At 47.0% G+C, this 24,059-nt stretch overlaps 1 protein-coding gene across 1 annotated transcript in view; it reads left to right on the plus strand.

Moving 5' to 3' along the window:
* Matn2 (matrilin 2) overlaps window positions 1-23,580 on the plus strand; it is a 109,133-nt gene extending 85,553 nt beyond the window's left edge. Inside the window, exons 9-19 of the mRNA XM_051202703.1 lie at window positions 3,677-3,799; window positions 3,961-4,083; window positions 12,891-13,013; window positions 14,238-14,360; window positions 16,325-16,447; window positions 18,360-18,773; window positions 20,051-20,203; window positions 21,110-21,181; window positions 21,439-21,573; window positions 21,917-22,015; window positions 23,442-23,580. Of these exons, the coding sequence (XP_051058660.1) occupies window positions 3,677-3,799; window positions 3,961-4,083; window positions 12,891-13,013; window positions 14,238-14,360; window positions 16,325-16,447; window positions 18,360-18,773; window positions 20,051-20,203; window positions 21,110-21,181; window positions 21,439-21,573; window positions 21,917-22,015; window positions 23,442-23,497 (1,544 nt within the window). The 3' untranslated portion in view covers window positions 23,498-23,580. The remainder of the gene's footprint in view (window positions 1-3,676; window positions 3,800-3,960; window positions 4,084-12,890; window positions 13,014-14,237; window positions 14,361-16,324; window positions 16,448-18,359; window positions 18,774-20,050; window positions 20,204-21,109; window positions 21,182-21,438; window positions 21,574-21,916; window positions 22,016-23,441) is intronic.
* Window positions 23,581-24,059: the final 479 nt, after the last annotated feature.

The raw sequence follows: 24,059 nt of genomic DNA on the forward strand, positions 1-24,059 counted from the left end.
ATTGAGATGTAATGCTTAAGAGAATCCATATGGGGCCTAGAGAGATTGCTCAGTCATTAAGAGCACTTTCCATTCCCATTCCCAGCACCCACATGATAGCTCGCAACTGTCTGTAACGCCAGATCCAGGGGAATCCAACACCCTCTTCTGACCTGGGCACCAGGCATACATATAATACACACACAAACAGATGGGCAAGATTCTGATCAACATAAAATAAATAAAATCTAAAAAACATTTTTTTTTAAATGAAGTTAGTCTGTGCTGAGTACAGTGGTGCACAGTCGACAGTCTCAGAACTCAGGTGTCTGAGGCCAAAGGATGGTGAGTTCAAGACCAGCATAAAGCCAGGAGATAGTGGTGCACACCTTTAATCTCAGCACTCAGGAGGCAGAGGCCAGCATGGGCTCTGTGGCAAAACATATTCTCAAAACAAGAAAGAAAAGGAAGGAAGGGAGGGAGAGAGGGAGGGAGGGAAGAAAGGAGAGAGGAAGGAAGGAGGGAGGGAGAGAACAAGATCGAGAGGGGATGGAAATACATAACTAGATGCATGTGTAGGGGCTGAGGGTGTAGCTCAGTCAGTAGAGTGCTAGCCTTGCACAAACAAAGTGTGTGTTAGATTCCCAGCACCACATAAAACCAGGGGTGGGGGAGAGTAGGGAGGGAGGAGACACAGAATATATATAGACTGCTTAGAACAGGGCTCCTGGCTGCTACTATTCTTTACTATTAAACGCATTTACTAAGTCAGGTAGGCTGGAATTTAAATCTAAGCTCTGTTGCATTCTACATATGCGACCTTGGACAGGTTATTCTCCAAGCTTTGACTGCCTGTCTAATTTTTTAAAAATGAGGATGTTAATAGCATTGATTTCCCAGGCGATTATGAGGAATAATTGAGGCCGTGTCAATCTCTTGTCCTAGTGCCGGGTTTGTAGTAAACATACAACTAAAGATAAAAGACAATAATGCATATCACCAAGCCTGTGAAAGTGACTAAGTCTGGTACCAGGTTGGGACAAGAGGCCAGAAGGGGTGGGCCTGGGCAAACTTTGGGTTATCCAGGCTGATGTGAGGGCGGAACTGGACAACATGGAACTTTTCTAAAGCCTTTACTTTAGCTGGGCAATGGTGGCACACGTCTTTATTCCCAGCATTCAGGAGGCAGAGGCAGGCACATCTCTGTGAGTTCAAGACCAGCCTGGTTTACAGAGTGAGTTCCAGGACAGATTCCAAAGATACAGAGAAACCATGTCTCTTTATTTTCTTGTATCAGAACCACAACAAGGCTTGGTGACAAACACATGGAAACTTCTAGGTCTTGCTAACTGGATGTGCCCATAACTTTTTTTTTTTTTTTTTTTTTTTTTTTTGTGGCATAGTCTCCACAGGCCCAAGGCATCAGGATGAGTCTATGTGGGAGCTATGATGGATCCTAGGCCCCTAGCACACCAAGAGCTGGGGCTAGTGACATTGACCTACACAGAGGGGTCCTTTCATGTGGCCTTACACCTAGTAGACTGAATCTGCTTCAGCTCTGCAGACAGCGGTGGTCTGTGAGTGGGAGCAGTGCAGTTGTTGAGCAACATCTGGGCCCTTGACTGCCAGGAGGCCAAGTTTCATAGCTTAAACGTGAGACACGGAGCCAGCTTGGGGGAACCTCATCCCTCTCCATCTTCAGAGGAAACAAAGTGCCTTGATTTGGCTTTCTGAGCATGACCCTGACTCTCCCAGCATGCACTGGTTGTGTTTTCCTGTTAGCTTAGCAGTTGCACATGAATCTACTAATAGTTTTGCACCACTGCAGCCCAAAGTCCTCCATATTCTCTATGGCTAATTCTTGTCAACTAGTTGCTGGCTCCACCCCCCCCCATCCAAAGTTAATTTTATTCACACAGTCTTGGAGTTTCACAGTGCAATCAAATATCTCACGACACCTTGGGGAGTCTAGAAGAGCTCAGACATGAACCCAGAAGAGATGGGGGCCTTCCTCTGTAAGCTGTCAACTTTTAGAAAGTTTAAACCAAGCTATTTCTGTCCAGAAGTCCCCAGGGAAATCCATGGGGTTCTTGGCCACAGGCACGATGACAGCAAGCCCTTCTCCGGTGCTGGCCCTGTGTAAGCACAGTGGTGAGTACCTTCACACCCTAGCTCTCACATGCCTCCCGCCAGTTCTGCCTGGTGAAGTGGCAGAATCCAGATGCGATCGTGGGAATGTGGCTCCTGAGATGCTGCAACTGTTTTTGTAGGTGTGTCTACCAGTGGATTATTCCAGAAGCTGCTGGTGTGTAGCCCTGCAGGAGTGAAAAAGCTTACCTCAGAGGGCCATCATGAAGCCTTCAGAGTCTGTCCCAATTGATGGAGGGTGCACTTTCTCCATTCAGTAAATCTGGGAGGCAGCCCAGGGGGCTCTCTGTGGGAGCTGTCCACCACAGCTGTGTGTTTCCTGGCCTTCAGTGTTCCCTGCCCAAGGACCAGCTGTGTGGTGTTTGGGTGCCAGAAGGGACCACACAGGCAGCCAGGCTTTGCTTTGTTTTGTTTTTTTCTGAATCTGGACGTCCTGATTAAGATAATAATAATAAAAAAATCACTTTTTTATTTTTCAAATACAAATATATTACACAATAATTCTGAACACTGCTCAGTAATAATAACAACCATTCTTTAAGTGGTTGCTATGTTCCAGTCACTGTTTGGAGAGCTTCAGATATTTTTCCTCAAACTTTCACTACATTACCACCAGAAAGGGGCCACCAGGTGTCTGGGGGAGAAACCCAGTTGGTGAAGTGTTTGCTTTGCTAGCCCGAGTCTGAGTTCTACATCCAGAACCCAGGTAGAACAGCAGGCATGGCGGCATGCACTTGTAATCTCAGCACAGGGCAAGCGGAAACAGAATGGCCCTTTCAGCCAGCAAATCTAGCCTAATTGTTGCGCTCCAAGCCAGTGAGAGAGATCCTGTCTGAAGGAGGAGGACTACATTTCCCAAGAATGACAACGTTGTCCTCTGGCCTCTGCAAACATGCCTACACACACGTGTGTGTAGCCCATGAACACATGGCAGGGGGACTGTTATCATCCCCAGGTCAGGAGGTGACAGCACAGAGAGGTCATGGCCCTCCAGCCCCCACGGCAAGGGCGTGGGAATCGCTGCTGTCCTAGCTTGCTTTCTGTTGCAATGATAAATGCCATGACCGAAAGCCACTTGGGGAGGAAAGGGCCGTTTCAGCTTATTCTTCCGTGTCCCAGTTTGTGACTGAGGGAAGTAAAGGCAGGAACTGAGGCAGAGACCACAGAGGAACGGTGTTTACTGCCTTGCATCCAGACCCATATTCCATTTGTTTTCTTATCCCACTGTGATGCCTACCACCTCTTCTGGATGAACACTAACTATTCACAGTGGGCTGTGATCAGTCAACAGTGATGCCACACATGCCCACGGGCCAGTTTGGTGGAAGCAAGCCCTCACCCGAGGTTCCCTCTTCCCAAGTGACTCTAAGTTTTGTGTCAAGTCCCCTGAAGCTGGCTGTGACAAGGAGCAAGGCTGACTTCCCAGCAAGTCCAGTAGCTGGAGGCAGAGTGGGACCTCCCCTGTGCCTGCCTGCTGTGGCTGCCAGGAGGGCTCGGGTTAGCAGTCGGTTGGTTGGCCCCTTCATGTTTTCCTGTGTTTGGAATGCAGGGCTGGACCACTGTGCACAGCAGGATCATGGCTGCGAGCAGCTGTGCCTGAACACGGAAGACTCCTTTGTCTGCCAGTGCTCGGAAGGCTTCCTCATCAACGACGACCTCAAGACCTGCTCCAGTGAGCTCCCTTTCACCTCTCTCCTGGAGACGGGTTTGCAGGAGTGAAGGGTACAGACATCGGCCTGTTACCCTCTGCCCTCCAGGGAGGCTCTGGGGAAGTCTGCCGGGGACCAAGGCTTCCAGAGGCCCCAGGGAACTCACTTGCCTTTGGTTTTACAGGGGTGGATTACTGCTTGCTGAACAACCACGGCTGTGAATACTCCTGTGTCAACACAGACAGGTCCTTTGCCTGCCAATGCCCCGAGGGTCACGTGCTCCGCAGCGACGGGAAGACCTGTGCAAGTGAGTCTCATGACATTCGAGATCCTGGGACAGACAGGACTCAGCATGGGCCCTGGTAGGTGCCAGTGCGCATCCCTGAGTGTCCTCTCTGGGACTCGACTGGGCACCTGATGACAGGTGTGCCTGCATCTCAAAGCCATTGGAGCCTCTGCCCCACACTTCCTCCCCACGCTCCTGGAAATGGCTTTGCTGTCTCCACACCCTGCCTCACCTCGTTCTTGGCATGCTGATATCCTTTGAATTGTGGTCTGTCCACACTTAAATTTATGTTCAAAACTGGCTGCCACTGTGACACGTTTGAGACATGAAACTTTTCCAAGGCAAGTAAGTTGGTGGGAAGGATTAATGCCTTTCTGGGGGGGGGGGGAATTGGACAATGGAGAATGGTTATAGAGAACAGATTATTGTGGACTGGGATCAGTCCCTGTATGTCCACTTCCTTTGTGTATAATTCCTCACTTCTGGGCTTTTCTACCATAAGATGAAACAGAATGAAGGCCTAACTTCCTATGCTTCTACTCTTCCTGATCATTCTATCCATGCATTGCAAAGTGACAGCAGAGTACAGACTAAGACACACACTCGGTTCTATCCACTAGCCAGTCACGCCTTTGACCAGCAACACAGAAACGTGCGGGTTGAGGGCTAGTTGCATGCTGTCACACCCCAGGGACAGACTGCAGGAAGGAGTCAGTTCTGAAAGGGAGATGCCTGGGAAACCCTCTGTCTTCTCAAAGCCTCTTTGCCTACTCAGCACAAGGCCAGGTCTGCGGTGGTATCGCCTAGGCATGTTTCCTTGTAGCTGGCCCTAATTCCCATCTCCATTCAAAAAGCAACAATCAAAAAGATAAGAGAGTCCTTGTCTCTCCCATTCAAGAAGGCCGGTGTGTTTCCTGCCCTGTGTTCCTGTTTCCAAGTGGACCAAGGTCAGGGACTAAGAACAGTTTGAGAGAAAGTGTCAGAATGGAAGCAAAGATCATTCTTTGCTTTCCCTGACCATTTGGCCACTGATACAACCCTAGGTACAGCACTAACGCATCCCTACTTTTTTGTATCATCGGTTCTCACGGGCAGATGAGCTGCCCGAACAGCTGTGCAGCAATTAACTGTGCTTCTTGTGAGAAAACACTTTTCCAGTTTGGGATGGATTCTTGGATCTTGGCAAGTAGGTTGTCCATGTTGCAGCTTGCCTGTGGATCCCTGCCCAGCTGCTCACAGAGCGCTGCAGCAGCCAACGCTAGTAGCGGCCTGGGCACTGGGGCATGTGGGAAAGGGTGGGTGATTAGATACCATCTATAGTTGCCTGCCTGCCTGCCTGCCTGCCAGATGCGAGGGGATTATGGGTGTAATTCTCCTTCGCCTGAGTGGGAGATAACTGCAGGACTTTTAAAATCTTCTCAGGGAGCCTGAAACACTTGCAGACCGCTCTCTCATTCTCCTGCCCCTCTCCTCCTCCTCAGCTTTGCCTTTACCACCTTTAAACATCACCAGTTTTCTCATTTAAAGTGTGTTTGTAACTAAAGCCATAGCGTCATCTATACAAGAGCCGAAGCCCAGCAACCGCAAGTGAACTTTAGGTCTGGTTGGGTGGTTATGAGAACACGAGGGGTAAGCAGATGGGTTAGCACTTAACTCTGGAACAATACAGGACAGTCACATATTACCCGCCGGAGCTATTCCCCTAATTGAAGTCTTTCTGTCTGCTCTCAAATGATTCAGTCCAGCTGCTCCATCCTGTAATCGTGGCCTAAGTTTTCACTGTGGTCACAGCTAAAGGCAGTTGGGATGAATGTTCCCTTGCCTCGTGCCAGATGACATACTGCCAGATAACATGACTGTACCTTTTTAGTAAAGCCTGGTGACAGGGGATGGGGATAAGCTGGGGTCTGCCAGACCTTGATCAAAAGACGAGGGCTTCCTTGGGTTTTATTAATAGCCTTGACAACCTGTGATCTGAAGAGCCCTTCACTCATCCTCAATATTGCCTCAAGTGTAGAGAGCCAAAGTCCAAGTTCCCAGGCCCCTGGGACCAAGTAGGTACTAGAGTGAAGCCCGCCCTCTCCTTCTCTCGCCCACTTCTGGCTGTGTAGATTGGGAGTTGGCAGCAGGGCAGGGGTGGGGTGGGGTGGGGTGGGGTGGGGTGGGGTGGGGTGGGGGTGGTGTCCTCTTCCAGCTGCAGCTTTGAGTTCTGTTTTTCTCACTAGAAGTTCCCTTTCATTGTGGCTTGTGCGCGATCAACAGAGTACCAGACAAGACTCCCATTGTGCATGGAATGCACAGTCCACTGCCAGCAAGCCCTTGGGAGTCAGAGATCAGAGGCCAGGTCATACCTGGAACCAGAATTCCCAGGGCCCAGCCTGGCAAAGTAAAATGAATGGGGTAGTGAGTGGACAGAGGCCAGCTAGCTATCCTTTGGCTCTGTGACCCCTAATGCAGGCTTCACTCCAAGCTCAGTTCCCTTTGATGGCTTCCTACAACCTCCCAGAAAAAAATTCCCGATGTCAATCCTTGATTGGCAGTGAGGGAGAGCCCCCTCTTCCGCCTGTGAAGGTCCTCCCCCGCCCTTCCTCACAGCTCCCTGTGCTTCAGCTAAAGTGGTCCCCGAACAATCACTATTTTTTTTTTCTAACCAAATAGTTACAATTTTTTTTACTGTAGAATTGTTCACAAATACTTCCAAATACAAGTGATATGTCCATAAAGTCAAATAATCACCCAGGCTTCTCCATTTTATTTTCACACATCATATGGAAGATGGCAAGCATAACACTTGAACGATTTGTAGATAATAGCAGGGCCATGCCCATGGTTACAGAAATCCAGTATTTTTCCTTAATGCAATTTCCAGTGAGAGAGAGAGAGAGAGAGAGAGAGAGAGAGAGAGAGAGAGAGAGGTTTTTATTTAAATTTAAAACAAACTCATTTTGCATGTCAATCCCAGTTCCCCAACCCTCCCATCCTCCCCTTCCCCTCTCCCCACAAACCCCCATCCCATCCCCTTTCTGCTCCCCAGGGAGGGTGAGGCCTTCCATGGGGGATCTTCTAAGTCTGTCTGTCATGTCATTTGGAGCAGGGTCCAGGCCCTCCCCATGTGTCTAGGCTGAGAAAGTACCCTCTATGTGGAATGGGCTCCCAAAGTCCATTCATATACTAGGGTACTAGGGTTAAATACTGATCCACTACCAGAGGCCCCATAGACTGCTCAGTCCTCCTAATTGACACCCACATTCAGGGGGTCTGGGTTGGTCCTATGCTGGTTTCCCAGCTGTCAGTATGGAGTCTATGAGCTCTGCTTCCAAACAAGCACTATTATCTTCCTCTCCATTGAAGACAGCCCCCCTTCCTCCTCCTACCCTCTGGGTATCTGCACAGGTGTGAGAAGGAACACAGTAGAATGGATATAGAGTATGGATTTAGGATCCAAAGCCCAATGTCATGTACTGTTGTTTCTAATCTGGGCAAGGACGCTGGCCCTTCTGTGTGTCTAATCGCTCACCTTGGAACTGGAACTCTATTACACACCTGTTAGGTCTCATTCCTTGGCTTCAGACAGTTCTTTACTGAGAGGCCCAAAGGGAACTCCCTGTAATTGCTGCCTGGAGACCCATCTCCTCTTGCAGGACTCAGAGAAACCCTACTCTGTAGTTCACACACTGCCCTTGGAGAAGCCCTTCTTTCCAGCTGTAGAGGACACAGTTTGGGTAGGAGCCACTGTCTTAAAGCCTCAGGGATCCAATTGACCACACTTTCAGTCCAGCTACCACAGGATGATCTGAAAAGGCTCCTTCAGCCCCAAAGTTCTAACCCCACTTCACCCCACCCCAAGTCTGTCAGGCAGCCATGGCAGAATACCAGACTGTGTATTGTTCTCTAACCACCCACAGAAATGTCTTTCTCATAGTACTGGAGGCTAGAAGTCTGAATGCAGGACACCAGAATGATAATGCTCTGGGGGAGGGCTTTCCAAAACCCACTAATGACTGTCCTCCCATGGAAGAAGAGAGATGGAGACAGGGAGTGAATGGATACGCTCTTTGGTAGCTTTATAAATAAAAACAGTAGTCCTGGGCTGGCAAGATAAATACCTGCCATGCAAGGCTGGTAAGCTGGTTGATCCCTAGACTGCACATACATACATACATACATACATACATACATACATACATACATACGTACGTACGTACATATGTGTGTGTGTGTGTGTGTGCGTGCGTGCGTGCGTGTGTGTATGTAGAGAGAGGGGGAGAACTGACTCTAGATATTTGTTCTCTGACCTCCAGTTTGCAGCATGGCACATGAGCTCCCCATCACACTCATAATGCTTTCTGATGATGGTGATGATGATGACGACAATAATAATATAATTGTATGATCATAACAAGAACATTATCTGGGCCCCACCCTTATAACCACAACTAAACCTAATCACTTTCCAGAGCCCTCCCTCCAAATACTATCACAGTAGGCATTAGAGGACCAGTTTTTGAATTAGGGATTGAGGGACATAGTCCAGAGAGCAGCATGAATGGGGGGAAGGGACCACCTTTCCTTCAAGATGTCCTGGGGGTCCTCAACTTTGGAACACAGGGGAAAATGTGATTGGGTGGGGGATGCTTCTCAGCCTGAGAAGGCTTCTGCAGAGGCCAAAGGGTCAGCTGCCCCTACCCCAAACTGTGATTACTAGCCAGGTGGTGATAGAGCACACCTTTAATCCCAGCACTCAGAAGGCAGAGGCAGATGGATCTCTGTGAGTTCAAGGTCTACAGAGTGAGTTCCAGGATAGTCAAGACTATTTCACAGAGAAACCCTGTCTTGAAAAAACAAAACAAAAAACAAAGAGTGCTTAATAACCGCACGACATAGTTAATATTAGGCTTTCTTGAAATCTCCTTTGCCGACACCATTGACAAAACTCTTCAATTTAGCCCCAGGTAGACTTTAAGGGCAAACACAAAAAAACACAAGAACAGTCTATCTCTAGGCCACTTCCTAAAATTCTTCCCTATGAATCCTCGTGCGCCCGGCCATCATAATCTACACTGCCGTCAGCGCCACTGTCTTCTGCGTTTCCACAAACACGTCCCGTTAACCCTGCTTAAAACATTCAACTGCCTTCCCGATCCAGAGTCCCAAAGTCCAGATTCTGTCACCAAGCAGCATGGTCAAGCCTGCCACAGCAAGCAATACCCCACTCCTGGCACCAACCTCTGTCTTAGTCACTGTTCTGTTGCTATGAAGAGACACCATGACTAAGGCAGCTCTTATAAAAGAAAGCATTTAATTGGGCACGCACTCACAGTTTCAAAGATTTAGTCCGTTGTTATCATGGCAGAGAGCATGGCAGCACGCGTGTAGCTGAGAGCTCCATACTGACTCTCAACTTGCCAGTGGCCTTTGAAACCTGAGAGCCCACCTGCAGGGTCACACTTCCTCCAACAAGGTCACTGCTCCTAATCCTTTCAAATAGTGCCCCTCCCTGGTGACCAAGCATTGAAATATAGGGGTCTATGGGGGCCCTTCTTACTCAGACCACCACATTTAAGTAGGAAAGCTCCTTGTTTTTTGTTTTGTTTTTTTTTTTCCAGCTGTGTAATGTTCCATTACATTTTGGCCGTCCTCTGTGTCTAAATATTTCGATCGACTCCTGCTTTTCGCCCTTACAAACATGTCTGTTTTGCCTCGAGCAGCCATCTGCAGAAACCTCCTATGAGAAGTCACCCACTTTTCTGTGGATCAGATGCCCCAGGGGATGAGGGGAGAGAGAGAGAAGCCTGAAAACTCTTCTCTTACTTTAAAGCATCCGCAGTTCCAGAAGAACTGAGGAGAGGGCTGGGAGCTGCCGGCATAGCATATAGCCAAGGATGAGGACTTGACCCTGTGGGCACTGGCTTCTCCCCGATGTCCTCTGATAAAGAGCAATGCTATCCGACAGACACAGGCTTGGGCCTCTCTGGCTTGAGAAGCTGGGGCTCAGTAGCCTGCGTCTCCATTGAGGAAGTTCAAGAAGACAGCTTGAGCTGTAGCTAGTAGAACAGGGCTGGGTGGGGGTTCCTTCTAGAAGGGTGTGCTGGATCGGGGCTTGGCAAGGCTGGTCTGAGAGAACTTTTGTGATTTTATTACCCTGGAAAATGGTATGGATATTCTTATAAATTCATGGTGAAGGAGGAAAAAAGTTGCCTTCTGTGCCAGCCAGCTGCCGGTGAGATGCATCACTTTTAACCATGTGGGGAGCTACTGAAGCCACAGAGAAATGTTCTGCATTCACAATGAGTGCAGAATGTACCCAGAGAAGTAAGTCACACTCAGTGCAGACCGGGGTACCCAACTCTACCTAGGGTCTCCATTACAGTTAAAATTCCAGCTAATACCATTTTCCCATTATTCAAAGATTCTGGCAGTGCTCCTGCCCAAAGAAATGCAAAATTCCCCCTCGTGTCTGAAAGCTTAGCAGATGGTAATGCTGTGTGTAGTTGGGAAAGGGCACGAGCTTCATTACCAAAAAATAACATTTTTTTCATCTGGTTCTTCCTCTTATTAGCAAGTGGTCTTGGCGAGCTGTAATTGGTCTACCTCAGCCTTAGTTTCTCCTGCTGGCAAATGAGAGTATCACTGGTGGCGGTGTTTGCTGCAGCTGCAGGCGATGGAACACATCCACCAAACTCAACAAATCCACATGGAGTTTACTGGGGAAAGGGAGAGAAGGGAGGGGTAGGCGTTGGCCACCAGGAACAGAGATGGAAGGGGGAACAGAAGAGAAAAGAGATAAAGAGACACAGAGACAGAGAGGACAGGAGAGAAGAGGGAGACAGGAAGAGTCCGGTCTGCCCCAGGGGAGTGGCGGGAAGAGAAGAGAGCAGAGAGAGATGAGCGGGCAAAAAAGACCCTTAAGTGGGCGGGGTCTTTCTCTTAAAGGGGTCCTCTGCACCTGCTGTGCAGACTCCATGGAACCCTGAGTGCGTTCTGCCAGGTGACACAGCATAATGCCTGAATCCTTATACTGGTTCTTTTGAGTAGCCCTCAGGGTAGGACTCCCCTTCTTTGAGAAATGCTACAATAATACTTAACAACAACAGAGTAAGAGTAGGTTGGTTCTTCCTGTGTATAAGCGCTGCCATGTCCTTTAACCACTTCGGCAGTACACGCCCTTTGTCGAAATCCTGTTCATTTTCTAAAGGGCTTGCTTAGCCTCCAGTTAACTATATGTTTGTCGTACAATATCACTCACTGTCCCCAGTCCTGTTTCAAGCTTTGGACCATCAGCCTGGTTTTCACAAGTGCACACAAACCTTCTCGTCTCCAGAAGCCACCCAGCCCTATAAACAGCAATGCTGTCCTTCAGTAGCTCAGTCCAGTGACCTCAGAGTCATCCTTGACTCTTCCATCCAAGCCATGTGAAGGTGGGCTCTTCCTTTCATTGTTGGAAAGAACAGGAGTTGACACAAAGTTACCCTTTAGATGAGCTTTATCAGGAGACACCCTCACGGTCAGGGCAGCTGTGACCAGGCGAGGACATGGGAGAGCATTAGTAGGTAGCCACAGCTGATGAGAGAGAGAGCCCTCCATTCTAAAGGACAAAGGGCACTCTGATTCTTAGAGGTGGAGATGGCCTGCCTCCATGCCAAGTGACTGGGCGCGGCACTGACTAAAGTAGTTACAGTTCAGGGGTTGTCTGCTCTGGGAATCAGGGTGGCTGGGCTTGCTCACAGCTGTAAGAGGGGAGGAGAGAACTGCTGGCTTCAGGGAGGGGTGGCCTGTTTCTAGAAGGGGGAGAAAGGCAGCTAGAAGCTCTGCCTTCAGAACACAGCCAGTCCAACCACATGGTCACCAGTGTTCTGGACCAGCGGGATGGAAGCAGTAGGCTGTACCCATCCCCATATTCCTTCTCTACACTCACCCCATTCTGTACTTTCAAAATGCAGCCAAACACCCTGCGGCTGCCCTTCTCCCTCAGACACGTCCTGTCCGTGTGCTCCTATGCCTGCTGTGCCCTGCCTCCTCCCGCCATGCTGGGCTCCGTGCCTTTCCTGCAACGTGACGAGCATGCTCTTGCGTCTGCAGCGTGCAGACATTCTTTCTTGCCCAGACACCAGCACTCACTTCCTCTCCATCTCCAGGGCTTCTCCTCATGGGACACCATATAAGATGTCAAGCCCCAACCCAGCAGCCACTCTCTGTCCCTCTTGTCCTCTGTTTCTCCAAGGCACTTTCTTCCCCCCTGAGAAGAGATGCTTGTCTATTGTTTGTCATCCGTACCCTCATGTACTCCTGACACCCATTGCCAAATGCAAAGTTCCATGGAAGCAAAACCATTTTTTTTTTTTTTTTTACACTGGTTGTTCTGTCCTTAGTGGCTAGAACAATGCCTGGCCCACAGCAAGAACTCAGAACAAATTTGCTGACCAGCTAGGTGTGTTGACACTTACCTTAGCCCTTAGGAGGCCAAAGCAGAAGATCGTGAATTTGAATTTAAGACAAGCTTGGGCTGCATAGGGTTATCCTGCCTCAAAATAACAACAAAGCTTTTCTACTTTTGAATAAATGGATGAATCAGATAAGTGTTCTACACACATAGGTAGAGCCATAGAAAGGATGATATTAGACTTGTTTTCCCACAGTCAGAGATATCCACAGGCTGGATATTTTGCTGAATGTATGTGCTTTGTATATATTAAGAACTTTTGCCCTTAGAAACTTTCTATCCTGAAATGAACTGTGTGGAAAAAGATACTATTTCAACTTAAGATGTCTTTTATGAATGAATCACTAATCTATTAATAACTTTCTTCTGTTTCTGTAATTTTAATCAGAACTGGACTCTTGTGCTTTGGGGGACCATGGTTGTGAACATTCGTGTGTAAGCAGTGAAGACTCCTTCGTGTGTCAGTGTTTTGAGGGATACATCCTCCGTGATGATGGGAAGACTTGCAGAAGTAAGTTTGCTAGAGCCAGCTCATAAGGCCATGCCTGAGGTCTGCCTTGCCAATTTCTGTGTGAGACAATTATTCTCAACAGTCAGCACCACACAATCAGATGTCATGAGGAATCCAGGCGGGACCCTGGAGCAGGAAAGGAGGTGCTGTGTGAGAGCATAGTAACTATATATAACAATACACTTCAGTAAGTAATAACCTGTCAAGCCAGGCGTGGTGTTATATATTTTGGTTTCTATTACTCAGAAGGCAAAGAGCAAGCTCTAGGCCAGCTCTGCATAGAGAGACCCTCTCTCAATGACAAAAATACGCTCCACTGGGCCTGCTGGTATACCCCTATTATCTTGGCTACTTAGAAGGCTGAGGCAGGAGCATGACAAATTAACAGATTTCCTGGGCTGTAAGCCATACTGGTCTTGCTAAGTTTAGTGGGACCCTGTCTCAAAATAAATTAAATAAATAAATATGGAGGGCTAGAGAGATGGCTCAGTGGTTAAAAACTCTTGCTGCTCTCCCAGAGGACATGAATTCAGTTCCTAGCACCCATATCAAGCTCCAGGGGATCTGACACCCTCTCCTGGCCTGTGCAGGCAACTGTACTCATGTGCACGTACCCATACACAGTCACAGAAATGAAACTTCATAGCTTAGTAGTCAAGCACCTGCCAAGTACATGCAAGGCTCTGGGTTCAGTCCCCAACACCCCAATAATAACAGTAACAACGGTCAGAGAGGAGTGGGCAAATAAATCTGGGTGAATGGCCCTCAGTGCTCTTTTCCTCAGACTTCTCAAAGCTTTTCCCAAAAAGATGAGGATCTGGACTCATTACCCTTGTTTTCAGATAGGAAAGCTAAGATTCAGAGAGGTTATGTGATTCTCCTGAATCATAGATGATGCCAGGGACAAAGGCAAGATTAGATCCCAGCACTGCTGGTCTGAACTGAAGCTTTCTCCTACATAACTACGCCAGTAGCATCTCCACTTGACACCAGAGGCCATGTCTGCATCCTGACACCGAAGTCATGTTTTTGAGTGGTGATGGCAATGACAGTGAGAAACTTTGAAGATTTAGCCCAAACTAGAGTCACCAAACTTCATCCCCAGTTTCACCTTCCTACTCAAGTGCACTTGAGTCCAGAGGCCAAGATGGATGGATCTTCCAGGGGAAGTCCACATAGACTTTTATGTTGATGCGGACGTTTTAATCACCGTACTCTCCTCAGGGAAAGATGTCTGCCAGGCTGTAGACCATGGTTGTGAGCACCTTTGTGTAAGCAGTGGTGAATCATACATCTGCAAGTGTCCGGAGGGATTCAGGCTGGCTGAGGATAGAAAGCGCTGTAGACGTAAGTAGCTTGAGTGAAGAGCATGTCTGCTGTGGGACTCTGGGTACAGCACTTCACGTAATTCTCACAGTCTCCACTTGTGGAGTTCTTAACTATGTCGAAAGCCCAGATCCCAACTTTGGGTGCTCTGAAGGTGTTTCTGAGGGGTCCAGTCAGTTGACCGTGGGTTCTTCAGGAATGCCTCAGTGGTAGTTCAGTGTTCAAGCTCTTCACCTCTGTTGTCTGTCAGCTCTTGACCTTCTGTCTGGTGGTTGGGTGGGTGCCTAGCAAGTTGGTGGGAAGAACTGGAATGGTTGGTTCACTGCCAGGACCAAAAAGATAATTTCAGTGCTTTTGCTTCTTGGCAGACCATATTTGTAAGGTAGGGTAGGAGAGGGGCTGGAGGGTGGCTCTGTGGGGTTTTTAGTGTTGGAGGGACTTCAGAGATGGCATGGTTGGTAAAGTGTTTGCTGTGTAAGCATGAGGACTTGAGTTCAATCCCCAGCACCCATGTAAAAGCAAGCATGGTGGAGCATACCTGCCATCTCAGTGCCTGGAGGGAGATAAGGGAGGGTCCCAGAGACTGTTGGCCAGCCAGTCTAGTTGAATTGGTCAGCTGCAGTTTCAGTAGGAGACCTTGTCTCAAAAAATAAAGTGGATAGTGACCGAGGAAGACACTCAATGTTGACCTTTGGCCTCCCAAAACAAGCAAGCATATGTATGTACACATGCACGCACACACCCAGTAGAACAGATGTTGTAGGATTCCCTCCTCTGGGAATCTTTGCCTTTTACTCTTAAGGCCTTTGAGTGATTGGACAAGGCCCACACGCAGTACAGAGAGTACTCTGCTTTACCCAGATCCTCCTGATTTAAATGTTTACATAAAATTAGCCATCACACCACCCAAGAGCAGCTCAGTGAGGTGGGATTGGAATACAGGCATAGACTTGCTCTCCATTCTAGGTGGTAGTCCTCTTTAGGGCTTGGGGTTGATAATACCTGCTTGGTTTTGACACTGCTGTTGTGTCCTTTCTTGGTTAAGCAAAGTACATTCATTTGCTTTTGAGGTTGCTTTGTGGGTAGTCTTCTCATAGACTCCCTTGAGACCAGGGGGCCTTCCACATGTCAGCAAAGCTGAGTAGGATAACTCATCAGGCATTCTTCTCCAGGGACGTGGCTTGTATCTAAGGAGAGGCTCTGTGGCCCACTGAGTACATGGTGTGGGCGGGGCCTGACTCCCAGCCTCCTTAGCTGCCTGGGCTTCTCTCTGCACACTGCTATGCTTCTTTCATGGGGACCACGTGTCTGCCTGAGCCACAATTTTCTATTCAGTCAGCATATGTTTTGGTCAATACATTGAACAGTTGTGTAAAAGGCACTGCTTCTAGCTTTGCAATTTGATCCCTAAATTAAATCTCACAATTTCCCACTTCCTAGAGGGATCCATAGTTACAGATTCCAATCTCATGTAAAGTTTCTCCTTTTAAAGGGAAGACTCAGGAAGATGTGTGCCTCAGCTGGGCCCTCCTCTGGCTGGACAGCCTTGTACAACTCAGTCAGACTCATGTCATCCACTGACTCATTTATTCCCTGTGTATACCTAGCCATCTCCCCAGGGTATTGTGAGGACTAGAAGGACTAACTACTCCAAGGAGTTCAAATTATATCACCTGTGAGAAATGTTCATTAGACAAACAACATGGGGGTATTTGGGATCTTTACTTAAAAAAAAAAAAATCAGAAGCTAAAGACTCTCCAGTCACTCAAAATCAAATGACAGTCCACCAGAGCCAGGAGGAGCAAGAGTTCTGAGTGGAGTTGCTCCTTGATCTTGTCCTGTCCTGGCATAGACTGCAAAGATGACCATTTTAGAAAAGTTGGGCTTAGAAATGGATCACGTCCTTAATGTCCGCTGACATGACTGTTCACACCAGCTTATTTCTACAGTAATGGGTTGTTCACCTCCCCACGTTGTCCCCCAGGGAAGGATGTCTGCAAGTCGAGCCACCATGGCTGTGAGCACATATGTGTGAGCAACGGAGATTTTTACATGTGCCGGTGTTCAGAGGGGTTTGTCCTGGCTGAGGATGGGAGGCGCTGTAAACGTGAGTGACCGAACTGGCTGTCTGCTTCCATTTGATTTGGGAGTAATTCCTTTTGGAGCATTTTCAGGCGATAGATCCCTTAGCCCTGCTTCTCCCATAAACAGATATGTACACCGACAGAAGGCAGGGCTAAGCTCAACAACAGCCAGCAGAACAACTTTGATTTCGTTGATAGAAATGGCAATGGCTGACTCTGTTCTGTAAGCAAAGGGTATATAGAAGGGAGCAGCTGGTACATTATTCCAGTAGCCCTGGCATCTGCCGGAGAGCCACATGCATGACACCTGAGTCTTCTGATTTCCTTTCCTCGATTAAAGAATAGATTGAGTAATGAGCACAAGCACTTAATGAAAAAAAAGAGAAGCCACCCCAGCCCCCACTCTACGCACATGTGTGCGCAATCACATTAGTGTTTTCTACTAGCCAGGCATAGAAATATTTTTGCATATGTATGTCTTTACTTGCTTTATTATTGTGCTTCGGTTTGAAAGATTAGACAGCTGCTTGATATATAAAAGAGAACATTATAATAACATACTGTAGAGTGTTTGAAATGAGATCATTCATTTGGAATTGTTACAGTTCTTTATACAGCCGTACATAACAAAGTCTCTTGGCATCCAAATTGCCTGTATATTTGCATAAATTTTTTTTCTCTTATTACTGTCAACCATCTAAGTTGCCCAAAAAGCTTTGGTATGGGTAAAGAATTTAGTGATCATACATTTTTTGTACTTATCAGTGTGCTATCTAATGGATACCACAGCGTTCTTTTTCTGTAATAATGTATTGAATACCTATTGTATGCCAAACATTGTGGGAAAAAAAATAAATGATACACAGTATCTATTGAAGGACAATTCAGATTAGGGGAGAAAAGACTCAGTGTTCAATAATTGTCCCCCCCCCCCCACGCACACACATGGATACTGCAGAGGGCACATTGGACTTAGCAACCTGGTGTCAGACGTTTTGTGCCAGTCATTATCATAATCCTGCTGTGTCCACTGCCTTGTTCAAAGCAAATATGCAGTAAAATGATTTTGACTGAATAAATCAATGTGTTGGGGTATTTATTCAGAGAGTAGCCGGCACAAGCTGGGCTACCCTGGAAGCTTCTTGGGAGAAGACAAGGCTGAGTTCAAATTAAGCATCTCTTCTACTGTCTGTCAAAATACTGAATATCATCTATCTGCCTCCCACAACAAAGCAAAAAAAGAACTGCCTTGGTATATAGTTTAATCCAGTGGTTCTCAACCTGTGAGTGGAGACCCCTTTGGGAGTCAAGCGATCTTTTCACATAGTTTGCCTAAGACCATGAGGAAACACAGGCATCTACAATTCATAACAGTAGCAAATTACAGTTATGAAATAGCAACAAAAACAATTCTATGGTTGGGGCCAGCGCGAAGGAGGAACTGTATTAAAGGGCCACATCATTGGAAGGTTGAGGACCGCTGCCCTAACCCTTTGCCTTTCTGCATACAGTTCCTCCGAGGCCTGGCTGCCAGTAAACAGTGTGTGGTTGCCTGTGATCGCCTCTAGGATGTGTGGGTGCTGTGTAGCTTACATAGGGAAGTCACAGTGTTACTAACCAGCTACTCAAATACAGAGGTGCTAGCTGAAGAGCAAAGACCGCTCCCCTAGCTCAACTGTGCTCCCTGCTGAACTTTTTTCTATACTCCTTTGTGTACATGACCTCTAACTCTTTTTTGTTTGCTTTGTTTTGTTTTTCGAGACAGACAGGGTTTCTCTGTGTAGCTTTGGAGCCTATCCTGGCAATCACTCTGTAGCCCAGGCTGGCCTCAAACTTACAGAGATCCTCCTGCCTGTGCCTCCCGAGTGCTGGGACTAAGGTGTGCGCCACCCCACCTGGCTATGATCTCTAACTTTTTAACCATGTCTCCTATAGGGTGCACTGAAGGCCCAATTGACCTAGTCTTTGTGATTGATGGATCTAAGAGCCTCGGAGAAGACAATTTTGAGATCGTGAAGCATTTTGTCACCGGGATCATAGATTCCTTGGCAGTTTCCCCGAAAGCTGCTCGGGTGGGGCTGCTGCAGTATTCCACACAGGTCCACACAGAGTTTTCCCTGCGGGACTTCAGCTCAGCCAAGGACATGAAGAAAGCTGTGGCCCACATGAAGTACATGGGCAAAGGCTCTATGACTGGGCTGGCCCTGAAACACATGTTTGAGAGAAGTTTTACCCAAGTAGAAGGAGCCAGGCCACTCTCCACACGGGTGCCCAGAGTAGCCATCGTGTTCACCGATGGACGGGCTCAGGATGATGTCTCCGAGTGGGCCAGCAAAGCCAAGGCCACTGGTAATATGGGGTGGAGTTGTGGTTTACATTATTCAAAATTCTGGTCTTTTAAATCATAGCTGGCTTTAGGAGTGTTTGAGTACAGAAAGGCGGTCTGACAACTGCCATTAAAATTCACCTTGGCTATACTGCCACCTAGAGGCCATAATGTGGCCCTGGCGATGTAAATAAAATGCCCCTCACAGTCTGAGTAAGAGGTTGTACTGCCCAGTGTGCCTGACCCCCCAGTACAGTCACCTCAGATCCTGCTGTTTAACAGCAACATACAATTGGCCCAACACCATGGCATGTCCCCTCCAGAGTCACCTGAAGATTTGTTAATGGATTTACTGACGCACACTTAAAAAGGCAAAACAAAAAACCAGGATCCCTCTTTCTAGCTCAAGCTGACCTGAAACACACTGTATAGCACAGATGGCTTCAAACTCACAGCAGTCTTGCCTCAGCCCCCTAGCACTGAGACTGCAAGCACACGCCACCACGTGAATATACATTTGAACCACGGCTTCAAGTGAACACTCTAGTCTGGTGGATTAGCCAGAATAAGATGCCAAGGCTGAAAACTGTCAGAAGTCAAGCAGTGCTCAATTGCTTGTTTAACTTTCGAATGAGGGAATGGAGTCTAAGGACTAGCCTGATTTAGGAAAGGTTTTGTAGCAACTTCACATCACTTTTGAAATCTAAGGGAGATGTTTTGAGTTTCTTCTTTTTCCTGACTGGGATTTCCAGTGGTCTACAGACTCACTTCTTTAGTTTCCCATTTCTGTTCAAGACGATGCCCCTCACCTCTCAAGAGAGGTGGGTAGAAGGCGGCCCACTGGACCCCAAGACACTTAACGTTCTTCTCCTTTCAGCCCAGAAGGTTGAGGCAGGGGATTTACAAGTTCCAGCCCAGCCTTGGCTATATGTTAAGAGCCTATATAAGGTCATAGTTTGACCTGCTTAGAATTTTCCCAGAAACACCTCTCATTTTAGTAAACTGTGAGATAATACTTTTTCCTACTATACAGAAAGCAGTTCAGGAGAAAGCTGAACATCTGTTACCTGACCCTCTCCAGAGCCAATCATAATAGCTGTCTTTTACCCTCTTCTAGATGCCATATCTCTGGAATCTTTTGTTCATATGTCTGAAATAAAAATGCTAAGAAATATAAAGCGTTGTTGGTATTGATGCTTCAAATCCCCTCACTTAATATCTAACTGACTTTGGTTGGGCACAGTACAATGTCCAGACCCCGGGAATGCAACTGTATCTTACTCTAACCTCTGTCACCTAGGTATCACTATGTATGCTGTTGGGGTAGGAAAAGCCATTGAGGAAGAACTACAGGAGATCGCCTCTGAGCCCACTGACAAGCATCTCTTCTATGCAGAAGACTTCAGCACAATGGGAGAGATAAGTGGAAAGCTGAAGCAAGGCATCTGTGAAGGTATTATAGAATGTGTCTGGGCAGACTTTAGCCATGGGGCAGCATGAACCCAGAATACCCTCAAACCATTCCTTTGGTGCCCAGAAAATGCCTCCCTGCAGACCAAGACAAGTGGTACCTAGAGACACTTCAGCCACAGAATGGAGAGGTGAAGACAAATGTGATCACTCACATGTCTTGAGCACTTACAGTGCCAGTGTGTCAAATGCTTTAATATGCCATCCTCCTCCCAAACCTAGAGATGTGACCATGTAAGGAAGAGGCCATCATTAAAGGAACCAGACCAGAATACTACTTCAGGAAGTGGAAAGGGATGTCTACCCTTTCCACTGGACACCCATAGAATACCTTTCCACAGGGACTTTTACTTATAAAATATGACTATCCTTTAGATCTCAGACATTTTATGTAGTTTCTCCAGTTCACTAATTAATGCTTACACACAGGAATTCCACCCATTTCCCCTTTTATTCACATCCTGGATTAAGACAGCCTTAAAATGCAAACTAAGTGATGCCTTACTCATCTAAAGCAAACCACCCTGGGGTGAAGGGGAGACGGGGGGGGGGGGGGGAAACAGGACAGGGCAGGGCGGGGATTCTTCCAGATTCCCAAATAGGGAGCATGCTTTACTTTTGGCTCAATCATCCCCAGTGAGATGTCGCAGGCAGGGCTGCAGGGCTTGCACTGGATCCTTCAGCAATGTTTTTCCTGCCTTACTTGACATGACACCGTGAGGGGAACCGTCTTACAATGATGTAAGTCTCTTCAGGGAGAGAACTGCTCTACCGTGACCAGAAATCATCACATGCTCCTTCATGTTACCAAATAACACCAAAGGACACTGGGTTCTAACAGTGTCCTAATGAGCACGTGTGAAACTGTCGCTCCTTTTGGCCCACTTAGCTCTAGAAGACTCTGATGGAAGACAGGACTCCCCAGCAGAGGAGCCGCCAAAGCAGGCCCGCCAGCCTACAGGTGAGCTTCCAAAGGCAGTGTGCTCAGCCGTCAGCCTCACTGCAGATACAAGTTGTCAAGGGCCAAGGCCCTTTTCCTGACAGACAGGAAGTACTCAACTGCCAAAACAGTAGCTACCACTTTTACTGACAGCTCATGTATGTTTCAAAGCAAAGCTCTATATACCAAGGGAATACTAAATGCCTTGGCATGGCTGGTGGCTGCTTTAGGCCACAGCAGTGTGAAGCAGGTTTGAATTTGGCTTTCTCTCTTTGCAGAATCTGAGCCAGTCACCATAAATATCCGAGACCTACTTTCCTGTTCTAATTTTGCAGTGCAACACAGGTATCTGTTTGAAGAAGATAAACTTTCAAGATCTACACAAAAACTTTTCCACTCAACAAATCCTTCAGGTAATTCCAAGTGAAATATCACAACTGGATTAGCTGCAGCAGCCTTTCAGCTTGCCAACAGACTTAGCTTAAAGTAGGAAAGGAGTTAATTAACCTATGTGAGTAACTAAAACCTAAACTAGAAGAAGCAGTAGTGGTCTTGACTCCCAGTGTACAATGAAAGCTTCTTCCAGTGTTTGAAGCCAACACAGCCCTTTCCCAGCATTTATGTCTCTGGATCTGGATGCATGGAAAGGCTGGGCATTTCTTTCATTATGGTTCCCTGCGTACTGACTTAGTCCTGTTATATGTCTGGGAAGTGTAGTGAAAGATAGAGGCAAACTCTTTCCATCCGCTTTCTCAGGAAGCCTTTTGGAAGAAAGCCAAGACCAATGCAAATGTGAAAACCTTATCATGTTCCAGAACCTTGCAAATGAAGAAGTAAGGAAACTAACCCAGCGCTATATCCTTTTCCTGTGAGATGCAAACAGCAAAACTTTACAAATAACTGCGGGTTTCATCAGCAAAGCCAGCAACAGTAAAAGGTGAGAGTTGGTGTCAAGGCTAGCTTAGTGGCATGGTCACATTGTTGTCTTCTGCTGTGGCCAATCAGTGCACGTGGGGAGGGAGGCACTTCCCTCCGAAAGAGGATGGATAAACACTAGTCATGAAGTGCCCCAGAGAAGCATGCCTAGCAGTGAGTTCCCCAATGAAGAGCTTTAGTCTGACCTCTAAACCCTCCATACTAACAACACAAGCCGCATGTATATGCAGACATTGAAGAACTGGGTACCTCCCTTTCCTTTTTTGGCAGCCAATTTATTATGTATATATGGCACCTGATATATCTCACCATGTGGTTGCTGGGAATTGAACTCAGGTCCTCTGGAAGAGCAGTCAATGCTCTTGCATCTCTCCAGCAACATGCCCCCCCCCAATACCTTATAATCAGCACTCAGAGATGAAGAAGTCTACCAAGGAACAGGGCCCAGTGACTCATTTAAGCAGGAATGGATACATAGGGATGACAAGAGTGGTTGGTGCTGTTACTTGGGACAGACACACTGCCAGAGGCTCTTAACTGAAGGCTATAGCAAGCTTATTAAAGCTGGCTGACAAGACCACAGTAAACCTCAGCTAGTCCAGACCCCTGTGCCAACGGGCTAGGAGCAGCACATGGCAATTCTCCCTGTAAGTGGGGATAGGGGCTGGCCCCGTGTGGAAGATTTCTTCCTGACAGTAGTCAACATAAAGCTGGGCTGTCATTCTGCCATGGGGGCAGATAGCAGGAACTGAGGAGCTTACAAATACTTACTCTACAGCTTCTTCCTGTCCCCTTCTACCCCTTAGAAAAGAAACTTATGTAAAGGAGTGTTAAGTCAAAATTCAAGGGCACTGGCTTCTTAGCTTTTGCTCAATGAACCCCACTCCCATGTTCCTTCTGATTTTCCTTCACTCTGTAAGGCACTGTCTTTACATCTCCCAAATTATCAGCCATGGCTCCCAGAGAATCACGATTGTAAACTATAAGCAGCATGGGTATAGTTAGAAAACTTTCTTGGAAAAGCCAAATTTAAACTGAAACATTTGGCTTTGATAATGAGTTTAAGCTGGGCGTTGATGGCCCATGCCTTTAATGCTAGCAGTCGGATCTCCGAGAGTTTGAGATCAGCCTGGTCTACAAGAGCTAATTCCAGAACAGCCTAAGACAGAACATGTGGCTTAATGGCATGTTCAGCAAATTACTATAAATGTACAAGGGTTTTTTCCCCCCAAAAAATATGGGAAGTTTGCTTTTAATCACAAAGACTTTAGTAATCAAATCAACTTGTACTGGGTTGCAAGCTAAAACAGCCATCCAGATTAGTTTTCCTTAATTTGAGATTTACTAGAAGAAATGACACAAAGAATGGAAGCCTTGGAAAACCGCCTACGATACAGATGAAGACTAGAAATGCTTTTATATACTTGTACACCATCACAAAAAGGATTTCAGAGCAGTAGAGCCTTAAAGCTCACAGCACAGTTAAATCTGTAAAACAAAACACAACCAGTACAGAAGACACTGGGCCACTGCATGAGAAATGCACACACTAGTAGACACTAAAATAAGGTGTCTAGACTCCATATTGGGGGTGGGGAAACCCTTTGAATCCTAAAACCTGTTTACCATGAGAATGAACTGTGCAGTGTTCGGTGATGTGCTGTATGACTCGCTTCTGCCTCCTCCCACCCTCGAACTGAAATCTCATTTGCAAACAAGTCTCGATTCTGCAGAAAACTGACTCCACAAATTTTTTTTTTCCTACTGGGATTTACTTTGATGTATATATGGACATATGGTTAAGTCATGGGACCTATGTCCTATTGAATTTTTATGTTAAAATCCACAACCCCAGAAAGTGTTGTTGAATAAAGTTCCTAGTTTAAATTTGAGGTGGGGTCTTACTGTTTGCTGAGGTTCTAACTTCAACTCTCAATTCTACTTCTACTTACTGGGAATACAG

This window comes from Phodopus roborovskii, unplaced genomic scaffold (genome assembly GCF_943737965.1).
Source record: "Phodopus roborovskii unplaced genomic scaffold, PHOROB, whole genome shotgun sequence".
Lineage (NCBI taxonomy): Eukaryota > Metazoa > Chordata > Mammalia > Rodentia > Cricetidae > Phodopus > Phodopus roborovskii.